The 14,982-nt window shown below is 39.3% G+C and overlaps 1 protein-coding gene across 8 annotated transcripts in view; it reads right to left on the reverse strand.

The window, feature by feature from the left end:
* Positions 1-370: 370 nt before the first annotated feature.
* Positions 371-14,982, reverse strand: part of TRPM6 (transient receptor potential cation channel subfamily M member 6) — a 163,738-nt gene continuing 149,126 nt past the window's right edge. For all 8 annotated transcript variants that reach the window (XM_016960963.4, XM_009456736.5, XM_063787774.1 and 5 more), the window contains 4 exons: positions 14,591-14,796; positions 8,871-8,922; positions 4,449-4,555; positions 371-955 (listed from right to left, as the gene is read on the reverse strand). In XM_016960963.4, the coding sequence (XP_016816452.2) occupies positions 822-955; positions 4,449-4,555; positions 8,871-8,922; positions 14,591-14,796 (499 nt within the window). In that variant the 3' untranslated portion in view covers positions 371-821. The remainder of the gene's footprint in view (positions 956-4,448; positions 4,556-8,870; positions 8,923-14,590; positions 14,797-14,982) is intronic.

Raw genomic sequence — 14,982 nt, forward strand, 5'->3', positions numbered from 1 at the left:
CCATATATATTATATATAAAATATATATAATATATATATTCCATATATATTATATATAAAATATATATAATATATATATTCCATATATATTATATATAAAATATATATATATAATATACATATTCCATATATATTATATATGGAAGGGTATTTGTTTTAGGTTTCCCTTTCTTTTACAGAAACCTGAAATATCCAGGCATCATATGATTCACTGACAATATCTGAAACCCATCGAGATTTCACCAGTATACTTGGTAGTTTGTGCAGGAATGTGCTCCAATCTGTGTAAACCCACCCTTGTTCCATTGTTTTTCCTATCATTGCTATTCAAAGTCCTATGTTGTGGAAAAGACAGAGGAGGAAATCACATAACTTTTTATGAACATATATATAGACATAAATACAATCTGTGGGTGAGGTGACAAATAGTAGTAGGGGGTCCAGTCTGCATACATAGTGAGAAAATAAAATAAATGTATCCCCCCCAACCCCATCCTTTAATGTGCAGGATTCTGCTCCAAAGTTCCAAGTGACCAGCTAAAGCAATGAGGTACACAAGAACAATATTCCCAGCTGACTCATCCAAGCATCTTCGTGTGGAACTTGAAGATGGAGCTGCAAAGTGCCCTAGACAGAGGTCAGTGTCTAGGAGAACCCATTGATCATATACCAATGAGGCCTTTGAACAGAAGGAGATGTGAGGCTCAGAAGGCGTGTCCCAAGGAGACGCTGATGTAATCAACATCACGTTGATCAATCTATGTTATCACAGAGTTCCTGGCAGGCAGGGCAAGCACTGGGATCTTCTTGCTCCTCCCTTTTTATAGTTGCATATCATCTTCTGGGGAATTTCTACCCGTCTCCCTTGCTGGAGGCTCCTCAGCTGATTCTATTTTTATCTCAAGTCCAAAGGTGGAATTTATCCTTTCAGGGGAATAGTCATTTCTTTTTAAATCTGCAAGGAGGACAAGTAAAAAGGTTATAGTGGATCCCCAAGAACCTACTGTTCATGAAGACAAATGGGACTTTAGGCTTTGCCAAGTGTTCAGAGAGATCTCCTCTTCCTCAGACCATAGATATGTGGAACTCAAACCCTCAACCATGTCTAGATTAAGCCTCCTTTCCCACCCCAATACCCCCTCTCCCTTCCCTATGCTGTTTGGGTGCTGTTTATGGGAGCAGGGAAGAAAGACTTGGTTGCTTGCTTCAATACACAGTGCCCTATAAGGCATAATCTGGCCAGAGTTAAGTAAGACCAAATGGGAAATGGGGCATTTTACTACTGAATGACAGGCAGAGGCAGAGAGGTCAGCCAAGAAGGCTGACTCCTCATCTCAGTGGTCAGTTTTCTGTGACAAAAGCTCCACCTCAGGTTTGGTACAGCCAATAAAAGCTCCATCCAGTTATCAGATCCTATGCTTCCTAAGCCCTCCTTCCATCTGAAAAGAAAAAAGTTAAAAGAAAATATTAATAGGCATAACCTTTGTAAGACACGTATGGAGGAAAATGGAGTTAAAATGTTTGTGACCTTTTTGTGCTGTACTTATTGTATTTGCTAGCCTAGAACATGTATTTCTTATTTTTTTAATGTTAAATGATGATTATGTGGAAATAAAACTAATACATATTATATATTAATAATAAAACAATCAACATTTATTGAACATGTAAATTGATATGGTTTGGCTGTGTCCCCACCCCAAATTTCATCTTGAATTGTAACTCCCACAATTCCCACGTGTCATGGGGGGAATCCAGTGGGAGGTGACTGAATTATGGGGGTGGATCTTTCTTGCACTGTTCTTGTGATAGTGAATGAGTCTCACAAGATCTGATCGTTCTAAAAACGAGAGTTTCCCTACACAAGCTCTCTCTTTGCCTGCTGCCATCCAGGTAAGACGTGACTTGCTCCTCCTTGCCTTCTGCCATGATTGTGAGGCCTCCCCAGCCATGTGGAACTGTAAGCTCATTAAACCTCTTTTTTAAATAAATTGCCCAGTCTCAGGTATTTTCTTTATCAGCAGCATGAAAACAGACTAATACATATACTACCTAATTCAATCTTCACACAGACTTTATGAAACAGGTGCTATTATGCCTGGTTTACAGACAAGGAAACTGAAGCCCAAGGTCATATAGCTGGTAAAAAGCAGAATTAAAATGTTTGAGTTCAGCCTCTCTGGCTACAGAGCCTATGCCCTTTATACTATCCTAAACTGCCTCTCATATAAAAAAATATGAAGGGAAACGTAGTCAAACAAAAATGAAAAATCACCTCTAATCCTATTTTCCAGACAAAACTCTCTTTTTATTTAGATTACCAAATGTCTGAATAAACAAGGATATTTCTTATTTCCACTTAAATGTTGGTCAAAAACTAAGGTTTTGAAAGAAAACATGAATTAGGACTAGATGTGGTGGAATTATTGAATTACTCAAAACCTACCAGTGTATCACACCTGTAATCCCAGCACTTTGGGAGACCAAGGCAGGTGGATAACCTGAGGTCAAGAGTTCGAGACCAGGCTGGCCGATGTGGTGAAACCCCATCTCTACTAAAAATACAAAAATTAGCTGGGCGTGGTGGCGGGCGCCTGTAATCCCAGCTATTAGGGAGGCTGAGGCAGGAGAATCACTTGAACCCGGGAGATGGAGGTTGCAGTGAGCCGAGATTGCCCCACTACACTCCAGCCTGGATGACAAGAGCAAAACTCTGTCTCAAAAAAACAAACAAATAAACAAAAAACACCTACCAGTGTAGTATAAAAAAATTATCTCAACCTTAATCATACAGGACCACTAACTGAGCTCAAGGATTGGAAGTAGTGAGTTCTGTCTCAAGTCTCCCTGTGTCCTGGCTCCTTAGATATAGTACTTGTGTCTTCGAGAATGCAGGCTGCCCTTCCAGGGTAGGAATGAATCAGACCTGGGAAAAGGACAGTATCGGAGGATGTTGAGTGAATGAGCCGGACTCCAGCCTGCCATCATGGAATGACTCTGATCGTTCTCAGCTCCTGCCTTCCAGAGGGCCCTTACCTGGAGGTCCTGATGACTCACAGTCCAGTCTCAGCCCCTTCCTGAGCAACTTTTGACCAGAGAAGCCAGTGGGCAGCTTGGCTGTGCACTAATCTCTTTGCTCACATCAGGTATGTGATTTGTGAGAGTGAGTCCTGGCCAGTTGTGAGAGTTATGGCCCTCTGCTCTCTGACTGCTGCATTTTGATCTCCCCACCCCTGGCTGACCACTATATTCCCAGTGGAACTGGAAGCCTGCTCCAACTCTGTCTTTCTATGCCTTCACCACAAGAGCTCCCCCTACCTCTAACTCCAACCTGTAATCCCAGCACTCTGGGGAGGCCGAGGTGGGCGGATCATGAGGTCAGGAGATCAAGACCATCCTGGCCAACATGGTGAAACCCTGTCTCTACAAAAAACACAAAAAATTAGCTGGGCATGGTGGTGAGCACTTGTAATCCCAGCTACTCAGGAGGCTGAGGCAGGAGAATCGCTTGAACCCGGTAGGCGGAGGTTGTAGTGAGCCGAAATTGCGCCACTGTGCTCCAGCCTGGGCGACAGAGTGAGACTCCGTCTCAAAAAAAAAAAAGAAAAAAAAAGAAATCTCCTTCGTTTGTTATAAATTTACACCTGTCCCATCCCAGGTTACGATGGATGGTGCTCTTTTACTGACTTCAAATTCGGGGTATGATCATTTATTATAAGGCAAGAAGAGCTACTCAGCTTAAGATACGTGAAATCCCACTGTAAGGACAAGTCCGGTGTGACCAAAAGTAGTGGGCAAGCTGAGGCACACATGATGCTTCCCTTCTGGGACAAAAGAAAGGAATGAAACAGAGCCAGGACTGCCCATTTGGAGGGCACAGGCCTCCAGCTGCTTGCTTTTATAGTAGGAATTTTTAAGTATGTCATATTATCAAATCAGATTTAAAAAAATATATGTTGCAATGTGTGTTCAAAGTAGCAGATTTTTACAGTGAAAAGCACTACTTTAATTGAGGGTGTCATTTCCCTCCATACCACACCCTCCCAAGTACCCAATGGCGAAATTAGAATAGAATAGAAATGCTGTGGCCAACACCCTGTGGCCATCGGCAGCTGGCAGGACCCAAATGTGGGGGGTGGGGCGGGGGCAAAGACCTGCCACGGTCAGATTTCATCCCATTTAAGTTGGTGGAACTTTTCTTTTGGAGTGACTGTGACAAGTATTGGGCCCCAAGTTGTTTTATCACATTTTGGCAGAACCTAAAGTAAATCCCTGTCCTTTTAATCCCTTCAGAGACTTGAAAATTTTGCAGTCAGAAAGTCAGGCTCTGCGAATGACGGTGAATGAGATAAAAATGTGATTACGATTTTCTACTTTATCCCAGGTTACAAAGGATGTTGTTCTATGAGAGATTTACTTAGAGAAAAATAGAACTGTTAGTGGCATACCCGGGAGTTTGAGCTTCCGGCAGCAGGAGTTACAACGATGTTTTGCAATGAAGTTTCTAATTGCATCTTCCCCCAAATTGGCCGGTCCAAACACCATTCCTCTTGATCTAGAGGAAATATCAGAATATCAATTAGATCACAGCTAAGAAAAAGGAGCTCAACTAGGATTCTCCGAGATACCGAACAGTATCCCATAGTAACCCAGTAAACTTGAAGGAGCCAACAAAAAACAGAGCACTTTGGGGAAACAACAATGTTAGGTTTGCAAATTTAAAATTCAAATGCACTTAAATCTTTGTTCCCAACTCCAAGACCTACTGTGAAACGCATTTCAACGGCATTTCAACGCTAATCTGATAGAAGAGTGAATTTTCTATGTACCACATTAAAACAAAATACAGCGAAATCCTTTTTAATGCATATGGGGTGAAAGAGTGACATTCATTACCAAATGTTCTACTAGAATACCCCAAAGGTAAGATATAAAGTAAAATACATTTGCTTTTGGGACACGCCTTCTAAAACGATGCATAGACATTGTTTCAAACCCAAATACTTTTCTGAAAATAACCGTCCTCAAAAACAAATTCCTGACTAAACCCTAGATCCTTACTCATGGCTCTTTCAAAGCCACTTGCTCTCCTGCAAACTGCTAGAGCTGGGCTTTTTGTGGAAAGACAAGACTATGACACAATGTGTTGGTGGAAGTAAAGTACATATGCTCGATGTAGGTGACAGAGTTACAAATAGAATCAGTATATATAAGGCACCTTTTGAATACTCTATAATCATAACAAATCCCTAGCAGATTCTAAGATCAGTGTTCATCCGTTATCATATCAAAGGCGACCATCATTCTTTGGATTTTGACACTGCACACCACAGAGCAGAGCACACCAGAAACATTTCCCAAGAAACTTTATGAAAGCTAATATTTTATTTTAATGACATGCAGAGTGGAAACAGCACATTTTAAAATCTGAACTCAATTACCGCTCTTAAATACCACGTCTTAAGAAAAAAGAAAAGCAAACTATCACAAAAGGAAACAATAAACTTCGCTTCTAAGGAATGCGGTTTTTCAAAAGGGACGTGGTGTAAAAATGGACTTTTTTCCATCCAAGGATTGAAACATTTATCTCAATTTCCACTTCCTTTTGGCAGAATAACAGTAGCTGCTCTGAAGATGTGCCAAGCTCAGAATGAGGGCTGATGTCAGTTTGATCTCAGATTGCCTCTTTGCTCCGAGGCGAGTAGGTGGAGGAAATCTCTTGGGAAGACAAAGTGAACAGACACCCAGGATTAACTTTCCTGGTCACTCAATCGCTCTTACAGAGTACAGCTCTGGGGGTATTTACCCGGCTGCATAAGCTGCCTCTTGTTAACTATTCCTCTCTCTCTGTCCATCTGGTAAGGAACCACTTCAATAAGGTGAAACTGAAGGTGGCAAAAAAAGTCGAAGCACTCAGCATTTAGACCAGGATTCTACGATGCCAATAAAGTGAAACACAGTGTTTATTTTAGTCATTTAAATTGAAGAATGCCTTTTCATAGTCTCTCCAACATGACCCTGTTAGAATATTTCACTCATTTGCTTTCCATACCTGCCATTTCTTCCTTCCAGTAAAACATAAAAACCCCCAACTTAGAGATGCAACACTGAATCTCAGATAAAACCTGTAAGTTAAATGATTTCCCTCTATGAGCTTTGGGAAAGTTAAGACAAAAGAATCAAAATTAATACCAAATGCATATAGCAGGAGTTCGACCACTCCCAGTGTAGGGAGAATGAAGGAGAGTTGTAAGGAAATTCATTTGCATCTACCCCCTACAGCACGCCTAGAGCCTTGCAGTCTTAGATAACCAGGTTTCAAAAAAAATACAAGTAGCTGTTTTCCAGATTTTTCACAACACAGGAAAAGCAGGTGGTAGCTTGGTTCCACATGCGAGGAAACGCTAATTAGTGCCATCTATACATAGATTTACTAAAGAACATCTCATCATCGTTTCATACTTGTCAAATGCCCAAAACTATCAAAGCAGCAAGCCAAAAAACTGTAATCCCAAATGACCAATAACCAAGGCAGAAGGTTAGGGAAAGTTAAGAGACAATAAGCATTAGAAACAATATGAGAATTTATACCACAAGAATATCTTCTCTTTTGGTAGAGGGTTATCCTTTCATTGACCCCTTCTCCTCATAGGAACGTTACCATCTTCACTGAGCCTAAGTTTTCTCGTTTTTGAACTGGGATTGAAAATGCTTCCTTTCATTGTTGTTGCAAAGGCTAAAATAAATAACCCGTGAAAGCACTTGCTTAAATCAGTGCTTCCCAAACTTTAATTTACACCGGATCACCTGAGGATCTTGTGGAAATTCAGATCTTGGTTCAGTATTTCTGGAGAGGGTCCTGAGATTTTGCATGTCTAACCATCTTCCCGGTGATGCTGACCTTGTTGGTCCATGTCCCATGCTTCGTGTAGCAAGTGCTTCAGACACGTAAGGCATTCGAAATGTGAGCCCCATTGAACTAATCAGACGTAATTCCCCATGATCATGGGAAAATAGTGCTTCTTGTTATCTTGACCATGAAGGCCAATTGCATCCAAAATTGGGTAACCCCACAAAACCAGGAAGGCCACAATGAAGCCATCCTATCAGTTTCCAGAGTTCCTATCCTTAAGTCATAAGAAAATAAAGTTGCCCTAAGACAGAGTTTCTCAACCCTGGTTGCCCATAGAATCACATGAGAAACTTTAAAAAAATACAGATATCAGGGCCCTATCTTCAGAGATTCCAATTTGATGCCAATCCTTGGCTTTTGTTTTTAAGTTCCCTAGGTGACTTTAATAGAAATTGAGGCCCACTGGCCTACGGCATGCAATTAAATACCTACCTGTCAAGTGGGATAATATAATCTTAGAATTCTAAATGATAGAATATTCAGGTCATATTAAGTGACATATGCCAAGGTCAAAATTTAATAAATGATAGATGGGGTATACATAAACTTGGTTCATTATATATGCAAAAAATTTCCACTGCAAAATTATAAAGTACTTTTAGTACAAGATTCCTACTACTAACCCTTAGGCACACAGGACTACTGAAGAAATAATATTCTTAGCTAAAAACACTTTAGCAGAGCTAAAGTGAAACATAATAAAGTCTTTATGTATATAAGAGTGGTAACACGGTCTCCACAGTCAAATAAATATCATAGGAATTAGATGTGTATGTTCAATATGGATCACCTTTATTTTCTCTAGTTCACCTAGTCCAATTAAATATCTAATACACTTTTAGATGGGCCTCTTTGCATAGAAGCCTACATGTTTAGATTAAATCACTCAGTAAAATAACACAGCACTAAAGCAGTGAATATTTATGAGTTCCTGGGGAGGGAAAGTAAAAATTTCAGATTTTATTGATTGCCCACTTATGTAGTTATATATATAATATATATATAAAACTACCACCCAGGGGTCAAGTATAGACAATTATGACAATTAAGAAGTAAAAATGTATGCTGGCAGTTCTCAAGAGTGGTCTCTGGACCAGCAGCATCATAATTCCCTGGGAACTTGTAAGAAATGCAGATTATTTGGCCCTACCCCAAACCTACTGAAGCAGAAACTCTGGGAGTGGGGCCCAGCAATCTGTGTTTTAACAGGCTCTCCTGGTGATTGTGATGTAAGCTCTTATTTGAGAACCATTGTTGCCAGCCATATTGATCAGTGTTTAACCCTCACTATCACTTCTTTCTACCCCACCTTTAACAGAAGAATACAACCTGAGATCCTTTACTGCCAAGTCTTCCCAAAAACCTGCTTCTGGGATAAAATATCCATGGGAATTCAAGGGACAGGTTGATGAGTCATCTCTCTATAGAATTTAAACTTCAGCTCTTATTTAAGTCAGATAATCTGATGCTTCATATTTAAGCTCCATTGTTTTGTCCTCTCATAAGATTTGCTGTTACTAAATAGCACACTTTATGCCCCTAGCTTTCATTTTATAAGCATATGATGGAAGATGCTGCCCATGATAAGATGCAATGACTCCATTGTGAAGACAAAAAAGGAAACTGTGCTTCTCCTATGACACTGCTCTCATATCAAAGCCACAGAGGCTAAACTTACACATTGGGAACTCAGTCAAATTTGCATTAGTCCTTATAATTTCCATTTATGTGTACAAATCTAACTGCAGATTTAATATCATTTTACATATTTCCATATTTTCCCATTTCCTAACCTATGCTTTTTTATAATCTTATTGTTTTTGGTCTATATACATAAGCTACCTAAAAACCTTTCTAGGATCTAGGCAGGGAACATATATGTTTGTAAATTATTTTTAAAACCATTTACTATGTGTTAAATGCAATTTTCTAAATGATAACACATAAATTAACTTACTGTTTGACTTCAGGTTTTATAACAGATGGATCTGTCAAATTTTCTCCAACACCTCAAAAGAAGAAACAAAATTCGTTTAGCAAATGGAGATTTCATTTTCTTAGAAATTCAAGAAAATAATAATTAAATTCTAATTTCTTAATTTAAAACTCACAGTCACTCTGTAGTAAATTAAACGTCATGAGCCCATACTTCACCACTAAGCAATACTGGCAAGTAAAAAATCTGGCTGGGCGCGGTGGCTCACGCCTGTAATCCCAGCTCTTTGGGGGGTGGAGGTGGGCAGATGACCTGAGATTAAGAGTTCGAGACCAGCCTGGCCAACACGGTGAAATCCCATCTCTACTAAAAATACAAAAATTAGCCAGGTTTGGTGGTGCATGCCTGTAATCTCAGCTACTCGGGAGGCTGAGGCAGAAGAATCGTTTGAACCTGAGAGGCAGAGGTTGCAGTGAGCCGAGATCACGCCACTGCACTCAAGCCTGGGCAACAGAGCTTAACTCTATCTCAAAGAAAAAAAAAAAGCACGTAAAAAAAATCTGTACTTGTACCCCCAAATATATGAAGATATATAAAAACTAAATATAAAAAAATTAAATATTTTAATTCTCAAAAAATCATGTAAATTAAATGCACTATAAAAATTGTTCAGAAATGTTTGAAAATTTTAGTTAATGCACTGTTTCCCACAAACCCTCTGTTATAATAAACTTCTAGGCCTCAAATGATTGTTTTAGTGGTGTGTTCACAGTTACTGATAGTGGCATCTGTCATTCATTTACCACTTGTATATAGCAGATATTCTAATTTTATTTTCTGTAATTCTCAGCAATTATAAAAGAAAAGTGTTATCCTCGTAGCCTCGTTTTACATTTTATCCTCATTTACATCAATGAGTACACTGATGTTCAAACCAATTATGTCATCTGTCAGAGTTTGCACAGTCCATACATGGTCAAAACAGGATTAATGCTGAGCCAAAGTTTGTGTTCCTACTAGCTGGACTACAGGCATGTGCCACCACGCCCGGCTAATTTTGCACTTTTAGTAGAGACCGGGTTTCTCCATGTTGGTCAGGCTGGTCTCCATCTCCCGACCTTAGATGATCTGCCCACCTCAGCCTCCCAAAGTGCTGGGATTACAGGCGTGAGCCACCATGCCCGGCCACATACTTATACTTTTATTCTACTTATAAACAGTAGAATAGAAACCACCAAATTCTTGATCTGGGTGATGGTTACACCTGTGTATTCAGTTGTGAAAATTCTTTGAGATGTATGCTTATGGTATGTGAATTTTCTAAACGTATATAAGTCTTCAATAAAATTTACCTTTGAAAAAAAGATGACACTAAAGCCTAAAAAGGTAACATAGGTGCAATGTAAAACTAAAATTTATCAAAACAGGAATCAGCACCTAAAGTGAATCTCTTATAAAATACAAGTGGTGAGGAGGCTGATTTCCACTGGTGGAAATGTTCCAGGCCAGCCAGTAAGATATGGGCACAATCCAGCGATTTCTGAGATCATTCTCTAATCAACCATGCTTCTGTTTGCTTGAAAGCAACTAACCTTGTGGGAAGATTATTTTAAAATTATATAAAATTTGTAAATTTTAGTGTATTTCTACTTGTTGAGAAAACTCATGTTTTCTAGCTGGTATGTTTTAAAAAGATTTTTGCTATCGTCTGTAGGTTTTACAATATGCTAAACCTTTCATAAGAAAATGTAATCCTTATAGACTTTCACCCTATGAAACTGACTTCCTTAGAAAAATAACCTAGAGCTTGAAATTGGGTGACCTGGATACCTCCCTTAATCTCTTTGAACCTCACTTTTATCATCTGAAATTGTGAATAATAATGGGCCTAATCTTACAGGGTTACTGGGAGGATTAAATTAACTACTGGACACAAACTGCTTAGCAAAGTGTCTGCCCCCTAGGAAGCTGAAAAAATGTTCACTGTTACTTGTATTATTTTTCTCCTATCAAGAACTTCTTGTGAAGTGAAATTTTATTTCCTTATCACTAGTAAAATCATGTTTCTGATTGATTATCTCATTTCCCTAAAGTGCTATGTTCCCTAAGGAACAGAACTCCTTATAAGAATGAGGGTAAAGAGTATCCACAAAACTTTATACCCCTAAACCCAATCTGACAATCCAAAGATTAACTAATAAATACATATTTTGGGGCACACAAACGGCAGAAGGACCTTTCAGTGTGTGAAAATAGAGAATAGGCCAGGCACGGTGGCTCACACCTGTAATCCCAGCACTTTGGGAGGCCGAGGCAGGCGGATCTCTTGAGCCCAGGAGTTTGAGACTGGCCTGGCCAACATGGTGAAACCCCATCACTATCACTACAAACAAATACAAAAATTAGCCAGGTGTGGTGGCGTGTGCCTGTGGTCCCAGTTAACTCGGGAAGCTGAGGTAGGAGGATCGTTAGAGCCCAGGAGGTTGAGGCTGCAGTGAGCCATGACTGCCACTGCATTCCAGCCAGCCTTGGCTACACAGTGAGACCTTGTCTCAAAAAAAAAACAAAAAAGAAAGAATTGGAGAGGAGAGGAGAGCAGAGGAGAGGGAAAAGAAAAGAAAAGAAAAGGAGAAAAGAGCAGCCCCAAGTACCAATCTGACTTCAAGAGAGTAAATGCTCATGTCAGGTAATATGCAGCAACCCTTTATGAGGAACTCAAGATTGACATTCTGATCCCAACGATCATTGAGTACATCAATGAACTTGTACATTGGTGGAAAGAAGCTACCAATTTATGTAGCTTGGTGGAAATTTTTTTATGTAGTAGCAGAATTGATGATGATGATGATGTCGATGCTGACATTCTGGAATCTGCTTTGTTGAATAAAAAATTAATATCTCTAAAAATTAATATTAATATCTCCAAATTAATGTTGAAAAATACAATGAGCTAAAAAAATGCTATAAACCACTGTAATTTGAAAGACAACTGTTTTTAATTTCTGTTGCTGGGAACTAAAGGTTGGATTTTAATGATGATGATTCAGGCCCTCACATGTAGGATTTTTTAAGTGGAAAGAGAGCAAAAAACTTCAGCATAATTACAAGTGATTGGAAATTGGTCAGGTCTCTCCTTAGAGTACAGTTTCTGACCTGGTGTGGCAGCTTCTGGGGTTAGTTATTGGCACTCCCTTGGAAGAAAGCAAAGAGAAGAAGAAAAGAAACTGAAAGAATAAACTGCTCGAGTATTTCACACTCCTTCTTTCTCTCAAAGCGGTAGGGAACCACAGCACACTGAGCAGGGCCTTCTTCTATAGAAGCTGAAGCTGCAGTCTCTCTGCAGCACCAATAGGACCACACAGCTGAGGGCGGACTCCCTGCAACTGCAGATTAACCTCCATATTAAAGAGTCACACAGAGATTAATGCTTACAGCAACAATTACTAACATTTACTGAAGGCGGTGTATCAGGAACTTGTCTCAATTCTTGCCCTTAACAACTCTATGGCTTAAGTGCCTAATACTATTTTCCCCATTTACAAATGAGGGAAGTGGGACTCAAGGTGGTTGCTCCTCCGTGTTATGCAGCTAATTCACAGTGGAACCAGAAGTCAGACTCCGGCATTGCAACTCCAGAGTTCCTCCTCCTAACTGCTGCTGGTGAGCCTCTGTCTCCACTTCCACCACCCAGACAATGTGCATTATCTCTCCAAAGACTAGAAATACAAATAAATTAAATACAATATAAAACTGAACTAAAACCATTAAGAGATTTTAAAAATACTTTCTATTTTCCCTTTCCAACATGGTTTGGATTAAATATAATAATGCACGTAAACCTTTAGCCAAGTGCCTGGCACAAACGTAGTAAATGTTAGCTAGTAGTAGTGGTGTAACTGTTCATAATTACTATTATAGGATTCACATTCTTCCATAAATCCAGGTCTAACCAATTGGCCAAAACTCTCTGATAAGTATCTCAAATTTCATAACATTCATTCTATGATGTCCACTCTTTCCTTCTTTGAAGGTCAATGTTTTGACATCATTTATTTGGAGCGGCCTATTTCTGCAATTCACATAATTGCCCATTAAAAGAATAAAGTTAATTCTCTTTTTCCCTCAAGACTGTCAACGCAGCATTTGTTCTGTTTAATGTTACTTTGGATTACTAAGAGACATAAAAATCCCCAAACATAAACATCATTAAACAAAAACCTATTCAAGTGGAATACAAAACACACTGAAGAGTCATCATTAATTCCTTAAAGTTTTTCTTTCGTTGTTTTTTGTGTGTGTGTGTGTTTCTGTTTTTCCTTTTTAAACAACTCCACCCAAAACTCAAAGCACAAACAGTCAAATACAGATGAAAACAATCAACCTCTCTCCAATTTGAGCTACAAAAATAGATGCCTTGGGCATCAATGCTCTGGGTTTATAGGGATCAGATACTTGCTGGTCTAAAAGCTGAATCAACTTGGTCATTTTAACTTTGTTTATATTGTTTCCTAAAATATTGGGTTTGAATTGAATTAGAAATATAATTCTACTCTGTGAGCAGCATAAATCTGAAAGGACAGAAGCACCTATATGTCATTTAAAAAATGCACTTATATGTAGTTTAAAAATTTGTGTCACATCCTTGAGCATGTGACACAGGTTTCAATCAAAGTGACTTTGCAGTCTTACCGGACATTGCTCATGATGCCCCAGGACTGTCTGCTTATCTCTACATTCTCCAACCTCCAAGCCTGGCTTTCAGCATAGAATCCCAGAACCAGAGAGCTGGGAAAGTCAGACAGGACAAGAAAAAGGCCCAAGTTGTTTAAACAAACCATAAGATGGTTATACCCTCTACATATGAAACTCTTAAAAGAAATAAAAGAACAGTGAAAAGAAAAGAACAGGGATGTCTTAAGAACAGCTTAAGTCTGCATCCTGGCTCCCTCTTAAGTAGCTGTGCAACTCTGGGCAAGTTATTAAACTTTCTGGGCCTAAATTCCTATAATATTTACCTCAAGGTGCTGCTTCTAGGATTAAATGAGGTAACTTCTATGAACTTCCTGGACTAAATCTCTTATTTAAAACCAAAGCCCTAGTCAGTGAGCCTAAGGACTAAACGTTGACCTCAATACATATTTTGTTCTGTCCCTGCAAGGAAAGCCTGCTGGAGATACTCTGTTTTGTGCCGCAGGATTATAAGTCACATGTGAGGTGTTGATAGCCAGGAGATGTGCTGACCAAAGGCTTCCATTAAATAAGAGTGTGCTGTGTTGCCTCTCTCAGTCTGTGTATTTTCATGAACTGTTGTAACAAGGGACACAGCAAAGAGAGCAAGCCAAATTATAAATTGCTAAAGCAATGAGCTCAAAATCATGAAAAACACCCAGAATTTAAATGTTCCTATGTGTATAAATGCATGCCTAAATATTAACATAAGGCTAAGTGAAGTCATAAAACTGAAAAATTTGTTACAAAAATCATTCCCCATTTTGCTCAAAAATTTAGATGTCTTTACATTTTAAATAGATAATCATCTGCCTACATTTTTCCCCCTACCTAAGTGGGAAATAACATAGCAGATTCCATGATTATCACTGTACAATGTCTCTGAAATAAATGTGCCCACCTCCCTTCAAAGCTAAATAGAGCAACTCCATATATTACCCATCCTGGTTCTTGCAAGATCTCTTTACACTTTGCCTCATGCTTGTTGTATCAAATCCTACATCATCAATCACCTTGCAAATCTAAAACCAGCAGCTCTCCCCGAGTGTACTCATAGGTCCAGTGAGAGAAAGCCAACATCAGCTCCTCCAGGGTGTTGGTGGGGGTGATTTCATCACCATTGTTGTTGTTGTACTTCCGGAACTCCCCTGTCATATACTTCTCAATGGTCAACCACTGGTTGGCTGAATGGCAGTAGATTAAGAAAACTTCCAGGAACCTGTTAGGGAAAAAGAGGCCATTGATCCCCCACAATACAGCAAAAGTGGGACTTACCTTACTGAGCAGTCATCAGCAGGGAAGATTACCTAACTCTGGTATGATGCAGCCTCAATGCACATGCCCTTGCCCTTTCTATGGAAGGGATAGGATGCAAATATTGGGAATTTTTCTTTCCATGCTTACC

This window comes from Pan troglodytes, chromosome 11, assembly GCF_028858775.2.
Source record: "Pan troglodytes isolate AG18354 chromosome 11, NHGRI_mPanTro3-v2.0_pri, whole genome shotgun sequence".
Taxonomy (NCBI): domain Eukaryota; kingdom Metazoa; phylum Chordata; class Mammalia; order Primates; family Hominidae; genus Pan; species Pan troglodytes.